The 15,889-nt window shown below is 31.4% G+C and overlaps 1 protein-coding gene and 1 pseudogene across 1 annotated transcript; both read right to left on the bottom strand.

Annotated features, from left to right (window-relative positions):
* Positions 1–7,383: 7,383 nt before the first annotated feature.
* On the bottom strand, positions 7,384–10,046 carry LOC146887005 (uncharacterized; annotated as a pseudogene).
* A 2,663-nt stretch (positions 10,047–12,709) lies between these two features.
* On the bottom strand, positions 12,710–14,977 carry LOC114180608 (uncharacterized). Its single transcript, XM_028066917.2, has one exon. It carries the CDS (start codon positions 14,952–14,954, stop codon positions 12,711–12,713), a length of 2,244 nt encoding a protein of 747 aa, XP_027922718.2. The 5' UTR covers positions 14,955–14,977; the 3' UTR covers position 12,710.
* Between the last annotated feature and the right edge of the window lie 912 nt (positions 14,978–15,889).

Below are 15,889 nucleotides of genomic sequence, written 5' to 3'. Positions count from 1 at the left end.
CATGTAATCAGTGCAAAGATTATTACTGGAAAATCACAAGGAACTGAGATTTATATTCCACGTATGTCCATGTCACCATCCCAGTCCCCTTGGCCATTCAAGCTGATTAGAAGACAATTCCCGATCATGTTGTCTTATGCTATGACCATTAACAAATCTCAAGGACAATCTTTAGATTGTGTTGGGTTATATTTGCCAACACCAGTTTTTAGTCATGGTCAATTATATATTGCAGCTTCTAGAGTTAAAAGCATATCCGTATTAAAGATTTTAATCCATGACAATGAAAACAAACCTTTGACTACTACGACAAATGTAGTTTTTAAAGAAGTTCTTAACAATGTATGACTGTATTGTATGGTAACATACCTGTGTTCCTGTATTTTGTGTAAAATTCTTGTCAGAGGCTACTTTTGAAGATATCAATCGTTGATTGTGCTGCATTCATATGCTGAATTGGTGTCCTATTTTGAGTTTCTGTTTGAATGCATTGAAGGAAAAGATGGAGATGTAAATAAATTGGTTCCTTCTGTCATTATTTACGTTGGTTTGTTATATCTTCTTTTTACCATTTTTATTCCTTGAATACATGCTTATTTTGGCAGATGCATTAAAATTCTAATCTACCATACACCAAAAAAACCAAACAACATATAATAAATGCATAGATTCAACAAACGACTATTATTACTTATTATTCACACCAACATAATTATTTGGCACACCTACCACAATCAGATCAAATAGTGCCCATGTACCGTCGTATGATAATTACTTATGAAAAAAAGTTTTTCTCAAACCTATATTCAGCCCAACTGATACTCAATATACTTACTAAACACACCACCATAATTATGCCATGGACCTTCATAACATAACTGTCACGTTATTAATTTTTTTCAGGTAAACCAAGACTCTAAAACCTATAACTAGCCCAATTAATAATGACTATTTACTAACCAAACAACCATCATTATTTACCACACCTCCCACATAGTTGACATTATTATTGTTATAAGCTCTACAAATCGTGATCCATTTTCATATATCAAATAGCTATTGTAATTATGACTATCCTACCTATATTGAGTACATGAAATCATGAACTTTCAAATTACTTTTTCAATTCAGTTACAGATAATAATATTAACAAATGTTAACATCTTTAACTTATTATAGTTTATTTAAATATTTAGCATTATTATAAATCTTATTTGTACAAATTGAATTATTAATTTTGATACTACACATTATTTCATTAATTTAATTTTGTATAGTGAATAATTTTCTCAATCACAATACTTATATCCAATGAAGTCGGATGGATTTTTACGTAATAAAACTTATAAATTTCCAATTTTATTTACCAATTGCTATTAAGAATAGTTCATTAACTTTTAATTTTTCTTACTCTACGTTTCGTATACTGCAAAATATAATAATACTTATAAATTTCCAATTTTATTTAACAATTGGTTTTAAAAATAGTTGATTAAGTTTTATTTTTTCTTGTTCTACGTTTCATATAATGCAAAATATAGTAATATATTATTTTAATTTATTTTAAGTTATTTGATATTCAAATAATGTACAAGTTCACAATTTTAATTTCCCAATATATTTTTTTAAATAATTCAAATCTTTCTTTTCTCTAATAATCTACTTAAAAATAATATAAAGTACTAAAATTAAATTATTTAACATTCACGAATCCCAAATACCACATATAATTACAATACATACTTCATTTAATATTATATATTCTGGTCTTTATAAGCAAAGATGACAACATACCATAAAAGGTTAATATTCAGATACAAAATATTACACAAACATTAATGCCAACATACCAAAAATATCAATGTTGGCATACAAAATATTAGTTCTGTTCAAATAAAGAAAACTAAATAGACATTGTTCATACGTGCCATACATTCGTTTTACAGACCAAAATAACTACGAATACTTATACTGCTAAATCTTCAGAATTTGGATGACGTTGCTTTGGTCAGTCTGCACCATAAATCTAACACGATCTACAGCAACCAACCCATTCTCCTGACAGTATTTCTTCCAACCATAAGTCAGATAACATTCAAATGAACTCCTTCCTGTCCATCGAATCTTGCAGTTCGAGAATTGTGAATGGCCATTCGTTAGAACATAGTTTTTTCTCCCTTTCACCAAGCATTCTTTCACAAATTTTGCATCCAGATACTACATTCAAAGAATTTGTATTAACAAGATAAATATAAACCAAAATTATTAAGTAATAACTACAAATATCTGCCATACCAAAGAAGATGACCGAACATCATAAGAACTTAATATTTTCTCACAATCAACAGAACCAACTTCAACTTGGTTGCTACCACCAGCCTGCAAATCTCTACTATAATCAATTTCAACTCCTTCCACCGAGAAGATCCTGTGAACAAAGACATTATTTCCTACATAATTTAAATGTAGGAAACAAGGAGAAACGAACCCATAGTATGCAACATACTGACAAAATCTAAATAATACCATCCTTCCACCCTCATCTATGTCCACAAAAATTTCAAATTTTTTGGCCAAAGGATCATAAAAACCCATCAACTGCTCTACCGCATGGAACTGTCTCTGAGGAAGAAGACTTGGTTCAAATTGCTCTACCGCATGGAACTATCTCTGAGGAAGAAGACTTGGTTCAAACTCTATGTTGATCACGTTTCCTCTCGGACCACTGAAAAAATTTGTCCCCAGTAGTAGAGATTTGCCCCGTTGTTCATAAAATCCTTCTTCAAACTCCAAAAATTCCTGTACTGCATAAAACCACAAACTTCCTTCAAAATAACAACTGTATAAAACTTTATGGACATGGTTGAACCAAAGGATGGCAGAAAAATATAAACTTTCGTCCAAAAACCAACTGTATACATCAAACACATAAAACATTAAAAAACCAAACATGCAAACGAACTAACCTCTAAGGGTTCCATCACCATCACAGAGTTTTGGTAGAAATTGGTGAAGCTGAAATCTTTGGAGGCAGACATTTATAGTCGGACGGTTTTGTGACTGCTGAGGAAGACTGTTTTTCTTCTTCGTTTGTGAACAAAACAAGCTACAGCCACAATATCTCCTTTTAACCAAAATAAAGGAAACGTTTTGTTGCACATCCAAACGTTCTGACCTTTAAAATAAAAACTTGCACAATATCAGTCTGAGCATGTTGACTAGACTAACCATAATTCCTTTTGCCGCCAACTCTTCGTATTCCCATAAATATCTTATTTCTAATTTAAAGATATTAATAATTTCAACCAAAAAAAATAACGTCTCTTATTCAATTTCAAATATCTACTAATAGGTTTTTTATCAATTAAAATCTTAATCACCTTATATTCCAAATTTAATAGTTATGATTTTAAATTTAAATTTACCAGCAATCAATAAACTTTTAAATCATTAACGTTACAAATATAAACAAAATTAAGAAATTTAAATATAGTACATCAAATTAATTAATTCTTCGTAATTATAATATATTATATTTACTTAATAAGTATAATCATTTCATATAATGAAACTAACAAATCAACCATTTCAAAACATTTAAATCGAAATAAATCATCTATATCCAAGAACATTAAATAACAATATATATTACAACAAATCAAATTACATATTACAGATATACTTAAACCTACCTTACAACTAATTTATTATCAATTATACTAAAAAAAAATAATAGTTCATTTCACCTAACTATATCAATAATATATCCTTAAATTCATGTAATCGGTGCATATAATTAAATTAAGTATTGAACTCTTCAAAATATTCTTTTTCAATAATTATTTATTTATAATTACAAATATCAAATTAAAATTTTCAACATAATCAAAGCTTGAATGCAAAAAAAAACACGACCCGTGCGTATGCACGGGTCTCCTACTAGTTAAGATTTTGGAAATGACATAAGTGACATGTGTCATTGTCACTGCCACATCACTTTGTCACTGCCACGTGTCACGATGACATTTTGACATGTGGCAATTTTTTTTTTTAAAATTCAAAAAAAATAAAAAAAAATAAAAAAAGTCAAAAAATCCAAGAACTGACACGTGACACTCCCTCTAACGGCGTCAATCTAGAATTAACAGAAAGGGCAAACTTGAGACGTTTTAACAAAAAAGGGGACCAATTTGAGACTTTTCAAAATTCGGGTACCAAGTTGAGATTTTGACTCCAAAATGGGGACCAAAAGTATGATTAAACTTTTTTTATTATATCTTTTGAAACTTAACACCAAACAATAATAGAAGAGGTTTTACAATTAATTAGACAAACTTTAGTGAAAAAGAAACAAAAGCTCTGATGAGTGCATATTTTTGCCCTCATTTAATGTTTAATTCTGGGTATTTAATTGAATTTGTGTGCTTAAAGAGTGATTTAATTGATAATTCTGATAATTAGGTTGTTTGAGCTTGTGTGATAAAAATGTCTTAAAAAGTGATTTTTAGTTGCATAAATTATTTTTGGATATTTTAACGTTTGTTGATGCAGCTGAAGTTAAGTTTTAAACTCATTTAGAGGTGTGGAAATAAATTGATTAAAGCTTCATGACACCTTAAAGATAAATCAAAGAATAAGAAATTATCAAAAGCACAAAAATTTAGGCCAAGCATTGCATGAAGACGACAAGAAAAACTTGGAAAAGTGAAGAAGTTTGGCTAAACCAAGAAGAGAGGAACAAAAAAATTGGACCTTGCGGTTTTCTTTATCTTTATGATAGAAGATAATTTGGGAAAATATATCTTTAGATATTTTATTTGATATTTTTAAATAATTATCTTATTTAATTATATCATAAAATATTAAAAGATAATAACTACCAAATCTGTTTAAATATGACAAGATCTTCTTGAATCTTTTTAGTTACACAACAAACAAATATATCTTGAAGATATTGGATTATTTAGAAGATAATTTAAGGAGATTGCAAAGGGTTGATTTGGAAAAATAATACAAATACTAATTGGTGATAATTTATCATATATCTTTAATTAATTAATTAATTTAATTATATTAGATATTGATATTATCAACCAATTATATTTGTCAAACAGTCTATATCTCTCCAAATATTTTTAAATATTTATCTTTATCTTTATTTTAAAAGATATTTGAGAGATTTTAGCAACAGAAAAGTCCAGTCCAATTCCTATATAAAGAGACCAAGGGAGAAGCAGAAAAAAAACAAGCTCGGCACGTCGGAATTTAGGAACCCTTAGGGGGGCCTAATTTCTTTCTCTCTCTTTTCTTCTCTCTATTCTTCTTTTATCTTTATTTTGCATTCATGGAGTTCTAAACTTCTTGGGTTGATTCCATTGTAATTTCATTATGGATTCTGAGGTTAGAATGAATTAATTTCTTTGTTCTTTTTATTATTGTTGAGGTTTTAATTTATCTATGTCTTTTATCTTTGAATCACATAAAAAGTAATGATTTTAAATCTATATGCATGTTGATCATATGAGTTCAAGGGTTTTTAAATTGAATTGAGACTTTACTTTGATTTTATTTAGAAACTTTCATGTGATTAAATGAGTTTTTACCAATAATTGAGACTTTACTTTGATTAAAGGTATTTACTCTAACGAAAATTAATTGAGACTTTACTTTGATTAATTAAGCTTTTTATTTGGTGAGGAGATAAAAGAATAGACATGATTAGGCATAGTAAAATTTGATTGAGACTGTACTTTGGTTGAATTTACTGTGGATAATCTAAAAGTTCTCACTTTTAATTGAGACTGTACTTTGATTAATTTGTAAATCTACAACAATAATTAATTGAGCAATAATCTTTAGATAACCGATGATGAATCTATTTTGAAAAAGCAATGGAATCAATCTATTTTCTTTACTATTGTTTTTATTTCTTTTTATCTTTTAAACTTTATTTCTATCTTTGTTTATATTAATCCCCTATATTTTTTATTTTATTTGACTAACTCATTTGTATAGTTTTATAAGAACTAATTTGTTAAAAATCAATTTTGTGTTCGTTGGGAGACGACTTAGGGTTACTTTACCCTTTCTATTTTCTTGACTACTATCTTAGCAATACTGAAGTTGCTATAGTTTAGTAGTATTAATTTGATCGCGTCAACGACAACGTTATCAAGCTCGCTGCAAAAATCTAGGGTTTTTCTGACTCTTCCACTCATTCCAACTCACCAATTCGTATTTGTGCATAATGACTATTCTGCCTTTCAATATATAGCATTTTTTTCATTGAAAACTGTAATCTTTCTTAACCAGTAAATGAAGAAATTTACTGCTGTATTTGTTTCAATAACGCAGCAGGTTTAAGTTTAGGTTTTCAATGAATCTTGTTTTTGTCGAAAATAATTTTTCTTTGCCTCTTTTCTCAACCAATGAACTCAACTGGGACCATAGGCTGAAAGTAAATACAGATTCAGACGACATGTAATGATAGTAAATATGTAGCATTAATGCTAAGTTTTTGAACCTGAATTTTGTTTGTTTTTTATGCACACAGGGAGGAATCACATGTACGAAGATTCAGAAATTATTATTGATATTATGTTTTCTTAAAGTATACATGTAAAGTATTTACAGTACATAGTTCAATTCATTCTGTCAATTTGTATGGAAAAACAGATATTGTAGTATTTAAAACTTAAAACTTTTCACGTTTTGTCTTTAAAATATGTATTAGAGAATTAAAAACTAAAAATATATTTAAATTATTTTTAATATCAAGACTATCGAATATATCAAAATATCAAGTTTAATTTTTCCTGGCAATATTTTTTCTTTCATTTTAGTATTTAAAAGAATAAAAATTATCTTTTCACTAATGTAAAATAAGCTTTTTATACCGGTTAAAAAAGGCTTTTTATACCGGTTCTAGCATCGGTATAGATGTAGGTGGTATAGAAAGTTTGATCTTTCTACATCGGTTCCATGACAAGTATAAAAAAATTATTTTTCATACCATTTCTAAAACCGGTATAGAAAGTACTCTTAGAAATGGAAGGTTATGTAAGAAAAAATGACTTACTATACCGATTATAGTTCCAACCGGTATAAAAAGTTACACATTTTACATCAAGTATGACCTCAACCGGTATAAAAAGCGATTTATTATTTTTTTTGAAACATTCGTTTATGCTTCTTACCTCATAGCAAACCAGTATACAATTACCCAAAACATTCAGAAAACAAATCTCATTCAATCTAATATTTACATGAAATAGAATCTAATGTTTATATGAAATATAATACTACTCCAAAGTGAATTACTATATAAGTCATAAAATACCTAATATCATCTTATATACTGTATATAATTACCTAAAACATCCAGAAAACAAATCTCATTCAATCTAATATTTACGTGAAATAAAATCTAATGTTTATATGAAATATAATACTACTCCAAAACGAATTACTATATAAGTCATAAAACACCTAACATCATTTTATATAAACACTCAAAAGAAACGAAGCCCACTGCTCACGAACTTCCTTCAAGACTCCTTGATCCATTGGAGATGTGTCATTGAAAATCTACACAATGAATAGTTGAGTCAACAATCTTTTAGTGATAAATATTTAAGATGTGATTTATAAATCGTACATATTACCATATCCCATGAGTCAACAATGTTTGCGGATATGATTCTATGCATGTGCCTCATGGTATAATATCCACACTTATAGCTTCCCGGTTGACGTGAGCACTACAAGTTAAATTCATATAATATCATAAATTTGATAATTGTATTTCAACAGTTTGAAGATTAACTACTTACAGTTGGCGCAATGAATTGCAACTTCTTCCTAGAAGTGATTTGTTGTCCCTGCAACCTAGAATGAGCCTCAACCGCTCTGTAAAATTTAATGTATATTGAAATTGTGCCTAATATGGAACTTAGTAAAATTAAATTATATAACACAAAAAATAAGTTAATAAAAAAAACTTACGCTTGTAAAGTACTTTTAATTTTCAAAGTGTTAGGCTTCTTGTGTAATGAACATAAAAGAACCACAACAAACTTCTGAGGAAGAATTATCAGCAACTGCCAGTGACCCCTACAGATTCAAATATCATTATATACAATTATGTTTTACATAAATATAATTTAATGTATAAAAGACATTCTTACTACTGCAAATAAGGTGCTAAGTACACTTCTTTTTTCCCAACATCAAATGCCTCTAATAGGTACTTTTGAACCTCTTCACTTTTATTCCCAACGCCTTGAATGGCAATAGGATCAATAAATCCATATATATGATCATTCTTCTTCTCAGTGCATCTACGATGTAAATACCTTAAACATTGAAAATAAATAATATAAGAATAACATATTGAATATATTCAAACTTCATAAAAGTAATAAAAGTTTACTTACAACAACCAAAGTTGTATTACTGATATACATAACATATCAGTGCTAGAGAGAACTTCAAAAATATCCTTTTGACATATAAAAAAAGGGGTGTTGAAGGTCCTATTTGTGGCTTGGGGAGGCATTTCTAATTGTATAGGTTGCAAGGCGATAGTCACTGCCATTGCACCAAGTCGTTCTAGAATTGTCTGTTGTGGTAATGATTCATTCACATCTTCCTTTTCTTGTACTCTAATCTGCTATACATATTTAAAGTAATAAATAACATTAGTATACACCGATGTAAATAAATGCATAATTAAAACAAGTAAGGACAATTACCTCCTTTGCAATTACTTTTGCTAATCTAACTGGCCAAAGGATAAAATTTCCAGGGGCCTGCCCCACTGTCTTAACCTCTTGAGTGGGCACTGGGACTCGAGCAGTAGCATCTCGAACATCTACAACCACTACTCTCATCATATCATCTGCAATGGTTGCATGGTGTATGGTTGACCCCAATGCATACATTTTAACTAAGGTAACCAAATAATATTTGTAAAATAAATAAGACAATATAATTAGGCTAAAACAAATACATGCAAAACAATATAATTAGACAAATTACCTAAAGCCACCAAGGACTGTAGGAGATCATCAATGAACAGCTCGTAATCTGCATCAACAGTGAGAGAAGCCTCTTCAAGAGGAACATCACAACTCCCCTTTGTGCTTACACAAATAAGAGAAGGTTGTTGAGGAGGATTACAAGGTTGGGCTGAGGGAGAGGCTAACTCTGCTCTCATGTCTGCTAACAATTGTGCCTTCATATCAAAGTACTCTTTCTTCATCTCCTTCTTAATCTCCTCCCTAATTTCCTCCCTCATTTGTTCTCTCATTTCTTCTTTGATGGACATGATGACTTCCTCATTGATATTTACTTTATTATGATTAGCTGATGGAGGACCAAACAATTGACGGATGCCTACAAATTTTCCAACACCACGAACACGTCTAGGATGCTCTAGACGACCAATGGCAACTGCCAATATGTCCTCACGCCCTTGTGGAGTGAATGATCCTTTTGTGCTTTGCTCGACCAGCTTATCCTACAACACAAAAACTTTAAGTTAAGATTAAAAAAAATATTAATACACATCTAAAAATAAATTAGTTTGAGTTACTTACAATACGCCTAGCTACACTTTCTGTTTCTGCAGATATGTAATCCCCTGTTGGTTTTTGACGAGCTCTTTTCCATTTATCATGGCGAGGAGGATGAGTAAGAGTAGTCCCACTGGAATTAGAGGCATATGCCTCTTTCATCATCTTCTGCTCCAATTTATCATAACCCCCACGAGACAATTTATGAGGATGGACATTCTTTTTTGCTATCTCTTGTGCAACTTTCCTCTTAGCCTATGAGCACCAAAGTATAAAGAATGATTTATGTTAGCAATATGTTCAATTAAATAGTTAAACCTACATATAATATGAATTTACCTGAAAGATTGGATTTAATCGCCTTTCCTTAAAAGCCTGCCATGTGTCTTCATCAAGGAATGGATACTTCTCATAAGGGTTTCTATCACTTAAGGGACCATAGATATAATGACTTGTAAGGTCCGTCTTAAAACCCTTCCATCGTTCCCCAACAAATGAAATCCATTTCGTCCTCAACAGATTACTGTTCGGGACATCATATGTGACCTGTATAATAAGAATGGATTACATATGTTAAATATCAGTTATATATGTAAGTAATAAATTATATAAGTTAAGATTTCATACTTGGACACTTAGCCAAATTTGATTCTTTACTGTCTCTGGAACATGGTCCCAATCATCTATAAGAATGGATGACTTGCTCCTACCAAGCAAGGCCACATAGCTGGTGAATTTTGTGCTATTATCTCCCAAAGCTTTACCAGTTTGCATATCAAACTGGATAGGCAATCTCTGATCCGCACTACGACTGACTGTTAACTCTCTCAACCTAGTTCCACGCCTACCATTTTTTTTGGTACACGTATGAATCTTGTCCCCACCTTTTAAAGGTGGAAGGTTACCAAATGATGTGTCACCGGACATTTCCCTATTCAAATAAATAATAAATAATTATTAGTGAGAATTAATAAATAATTTCTATGAGCTATTCGACAAAATTAACAAGTGAATATGAATACTGCTTGTAGAAAAATTATTGTCTATTGCAGAACTATCATTCTTTTTATTCGCGTAATTGAAGTGACTACTAAAAGAAGACACGAAAGAGATTGAAGATAGAGGAAGAAAATGGAAAACATTACAACAAGTGAAGTAGCTGGTTTGGGAGTGGGTGCTCTCCTCCTCTCTGCCACCTGAGGAGATGGCTTGCTCCACCTACAAAGGAACAAATTCACTCACTACACATCTAATAAATTCACCTGCTATTTATTTGTTACTTTTTAACTATTTTATTTTTAAGTAAAATTCATTAAATTCTTCCATCTCAATAAAAATAGTGACTAAATTATAAATTTACTCCACATATAAAAGTTCCATTTAACAATAAATTAGTTTTTCCCACCTTTTTGTGAAAAAGTATAAATTAATTAAAAGTTGACAGCAAAGTAACATGTATTGATAAAAAAAAGCTATTGTCATATTAAACTTAAAAAAATATAAAAGAAAAACTCAAGTCATAAAACAGGAAGAAAGAATTAATCAAAGATATCTGAAAAATATATTTAAAGCACAAACAGTTTATCTTGCAATGTATTTAAAATGTTTAGGAATTTAAGTAGCAATCACCTCAATCGTGAACAAATTTAACACGGAATAAACATTTCAAATATGGGAGAATCTGGAGTTCAAGGAATATATACAAAATCAATCAATAAACTACTAAGTGAAAGTTATTCAAATTTCAAATATGATAAAACCTGAAAATTAAAACTCAAGGACAGTAGTGAACAATTTGTATATATATACACAACCACCAGCACTAACAGGATCACATCACCTATTTCTTTCTTTCTCTGGTCGTTCTTTCTCTTATACTTCTATGGTTGACTTAGTCATTTACTTTTCAATTCTTTTCTTATGTATCTTCTTAAGCCTTATACCGAGAAAACTAGAAAACACAAACAAGAAAGCCAAGGAAACACCTTATAAGATAAGTGAAGAATTGGACATAATCGAAGCATTCAGAATCACACTTAGAACAAATCACGCTTTCTTCGAACTATGATTCCGAATTATTCTATCATGTACGATTTTCACTTATAATTCCAATTAGAAGCTTCCAATCAAAGTAGTACAACAATTTTGCAAGGGTTAGTTCCACAACTCTGGATGCAAATGTGCTTCCAAGCATATCTTCTTTCAACACCAAAAGGAATGTACTTCGAAGACTCTTTATTTGAATTTATCATACAATGTATTAAAGGATCTAAGAATTTGATCATCTTTGGCTTTTCACTTATCTTCATAACATAATATCCTTTTTCATTGACTCTTCAAATCATCTCACCTAATAAAACTCTAGACATATCATTCAAGGAAAACAAAAACATATCATATTATTAAAGAAAAATAAAAACATATCAATCCAGCAATGATATTTGTTGTAACCTAGTCATCATCCTTGAACTCTTTATAAGTGGTGTGGGTGTACTCATCTCCTTTCTTTACTCCTTCTTTACTTTAATTAGTCTTTTCATCCTATTTGATTGCACAGTTGGGTTTTTTTCCACTCTTCGAATCAAATTTTTACACATATTTAGTTCATCGAGTTAAATAACCTTTATTCGTAGTTAAATGCATTGTTTTCCTTGAAAACAAAATATTCTCGTTTTCCTGCACTAGAAGCAAAATATTCTTGTTGAAAGTAGACAACTTATGCAAGTTCAAAGAAGTAGTTGGTTGTATGTATAGCCGTACTTTTTTCCTTTTCATATTTTGAAATCTTTATAAACACACATAAATGTATATCTTGCAATATATCAACCAGTTCACTATTGTAACTTTAGGGTTTTAAAGAATATTCACATAATCATATAGAAAAAGTAGAATATAAAAGTTACCTGAAAGCAATGGGTATTAGGTTATCTTGTTTGTAATGGCTTTAGATCAAAACTTCGAACCTACCCACCTATGAAGAATATAAAAGAAATAAAGATGAAGTGAACCACATGAATCATAGTTTTTAAAACAATGAACAAGAAGGGATAAATTGTACCAATGAACTTGAACTGAGAAAGATGAAGAGGGTGAAGAAAAGTCATACACAAGTTTATGAGCACATAAATAAATGGGTCAAGTTAGAACGTTCTCCCACAACCCTTCGTTGTGGTCATCACGTACGGCATGAACATCATCTACTTCATTGTCAACATTCAAGGTCGGCATATTTGATGAGAAGGATGGAGTTTCGCTAATATCAAGTATCAATTCATCATTGTAATCAGTATAATGTATGGTTCTGCCTTGGAGAACCACTGACCATCTTTTGTTAGCGGGATCAGTGACATAAAACACTTGTTTTGCTTGAGATGCCATGATGAATGGCTCTTTAGTATAACCTTCCTTTTCTAGGTCAACCAAGGTAAAACCTAGATCATCAGTCTTCACGCCAGTATTACCATCAACCCACTTACATTTAAAAATAGGTACTCTAAAACTTGTGTAATCTATTACCCAAATATCTTCAATTACACCAAAGTAGCACATTGAGGCCATAATCGGATATTTATCCTTTGAACTTGAGAAATGCATTGATTCAGCTACAACCATTACTCCACTATTCTGTGTGGTGCTTTTTTCATCTTCGTCTTTTGTATGAAATGTATAATTGTTTATATCATACCCACTCCAGCATAAGACATCATAGTTTGGCTCACTTGCTAGCCAATTTAATGTATCAGAAGTTGTATTGTCATTTTGAACCTGTTGTTTGAACCACTTCAAAAAAGTTTTGTTGTGCTCATTAATGACCCACTTTTGAGACATTCGTGGATTATTTCTCTTCACAATATCTTTATGAGCACTTAAATAAGGGATGACTTCTTTAGTGTTATTCAATATATATAAATGTGCTTGGAGAACTTCATCTCTACTCAGAGTTATAACTTTTGCACTTCGAGTACCCTTACTAGCACCTCTTCCATGGTAACGAGACTTCGGTACCCCTATAGCTTCAACTTGTGATAAGTAGTCTGTACAGAACTCAATAGCTTCCTCTGCAATATATCTTTCAACAATTGATGCTTCTGGACGATATTGGTTCTTTACATACCCTTTCAATATCTTCATGTATCGCTCAATAGGGTACATCCACCGTAAGAATACTGGACCACAAATTCTAACTTCTCGGACTAAATGAATAATCAGATGGACCATAATATCAAAGAATGATGGAGGAAAGTACATCTCCAACTGACACAATATGAGTACAGCCTCATTTTCTAACTGATCCAACTTCTCAATATCGATAACCTTACTACATATTGCATTAAAAAAGAAGCACAATCTTGTTAAGGTATATCTAACATTCTTAGGCAATATGCCTCGAATAGCCACTGGTAGAAGTTGTTGCATCAATACATGACAATCATGAGATTTTAATCCAAGTAATTTTAGATCTTTCATGGATACAAGTCTTTTAAAATTGGAAGAGTAACCTAGTGGAACTTTCACACCTTGTAAAATCTCACAAAAACTTCTCTTCTCTTGTTTAGACAATGTGTGACATGCTGGAGGCAAGTATGTTCGCTTACCATGTGATTGTGGAGCTAATTGTTCTCTTATACCCATTTCAACTAAGTCCAAACGAGCATTTAGACCATCTTTCGTCTTGCCTTGAATATTGAGGAGTGTTCCGATAATACTATCACACACATTTTTCTCTACATGCATAACATCTATACAATGTCTCACATCAAGCACCCTCCAATATGGGAGATCAAAGAAAATTGACTTTTTCTTCCATATGTTGCTTGAAGTGCCTTTATTTTTCATCTTTCCAAACACATCCCCAATGTCTTTCACACGCTCATATACTTGTGACCCACTTAAAACCATTGGAGCTAATTCATTTTCTTGACACCCATTAAATGCTTTCTTCAATTTATGATATGGATGGTTTGTACTAAGAAATCTCCGATGTCCAAGATATACTGTTTTCCTTCCATGTTGCAGTTGATGGTGACATGTGCCTTCTTCACATATAGGGCATGCTTTGTGACCCTTAGTGCTATATCCACTTAAATTACCATACGCTGGAAAGTCGTTGATTGTACAAAATAACATGGCATGCAACTTGAATGAATCACTAGTGTACCCATCAAACATATCAACACCCTCCTCCCATAACATCTTCAAATCTTCAACTAATGGGGTTAAATAAATATCAATGTCGTTTCCTGGTTGTCTTGGACCCGAGATCATTAAGGATAACATAACATATTTGCGTTTCATGCACAACCAAGGAGGTAAATTGTAAATCACTAATAGAACAGGCCATGAACTATGTTTACTGCTCAAGTTACCATATGGATTCATTCCATCTGTAGCAAGTCTAAATCTAATGTTCCTTGAATCATTGGAGAAATTTGGGAACATGGAATCAATTTTCTTCCATTGCAAACCATCTGCTGGATGTCTCAAATGGTCATCTGTTGTACGTCCATCTACATGCCATCTCATGAGTTTTGCATCATTTGCATTGCTAAATAAATGTTTCAACCGTGGAACTATAGGAAGATACCACAAAACTTTCGCCGGAGGACCCTTACTATCAGATTCAAACTCACTATGTTTTTGTTTGTATCGTGACACCCCACATCGTGGACATTGATGTAACATGGCTAACTCCTTCCTGTACAAAACACAATCATTTGGGCATGCATGAATTTTTTGATACTCCATACCCATCGGACACAATATCTTCTTCGCATCATAATTGCGTGTTGGCAACGTGTTACCTTTAGGAAGCATGTCACTCAACAACTCATGTAATTCCGTGAAGCTTTTATCAGTCCACCCATTTCTTGCCTTCACATTGAACAATTTTAATACCGCTTACAATCGAGTATACTTTGTGCATTCTGCGTACAGAGGTTTTTCTGCGTCATTGCACAAATTGTCATACACATTCGCACGTTGAAAGGAATCATGTCCAATATCACGAATCATTTCCTCCATTCGATCATCCATCTCTAAATCAACTTCTTTTGCTTCAGACACATCTACACTTGGCATGTCTATTAATTCACCATGCCATATCCACTTTGTGTAGCTCTTTAAGAAACCATCACAAAGAACATGCTCCCGAATAACGTCAGTCGGTAGTTTTCTCTCATTCAAACAATTAACACACGGGCAGTAGAATTTTCCATTATTATCTGGAACATTCATATTTGCAAATTCAAGAAATTCTTCTACTCTATTCTCATATTCATTTGTTGTGCATAAAAAATTTATCCAACTCCGATCCA

This window comes from Vigna unguiculata, chromosome 4 (genome assembly GCF_037176805.1).
Source record: "Vigna unguiculata cultivar grain cowpea cultivar isolate G323 ecotype 2 chromosome 4, ASM3717680v1, whole genome shotgun sequence".
Lineage (NCBI taxonomy): Eukaryota > Viridiplantae > Streptophyta > Magnoliopsida > Fabales > Fabaceae > Vigna > Vigna unguiculata.
Note: the sequence above shows the minus strand (reverse complement) of the source record. Positions and strands in the feature narration are given on the sequence as shown.

What these genes read in the sequence shown, in the direction of transcription:
- LOC114180608 (XM_028066917.2), bottom strand. Translation starts at nt 14,954, where the DNA reads ATGAATCCATATGGTAACTTGAGCAGTAAACATAGTTCATGGCCTGTT.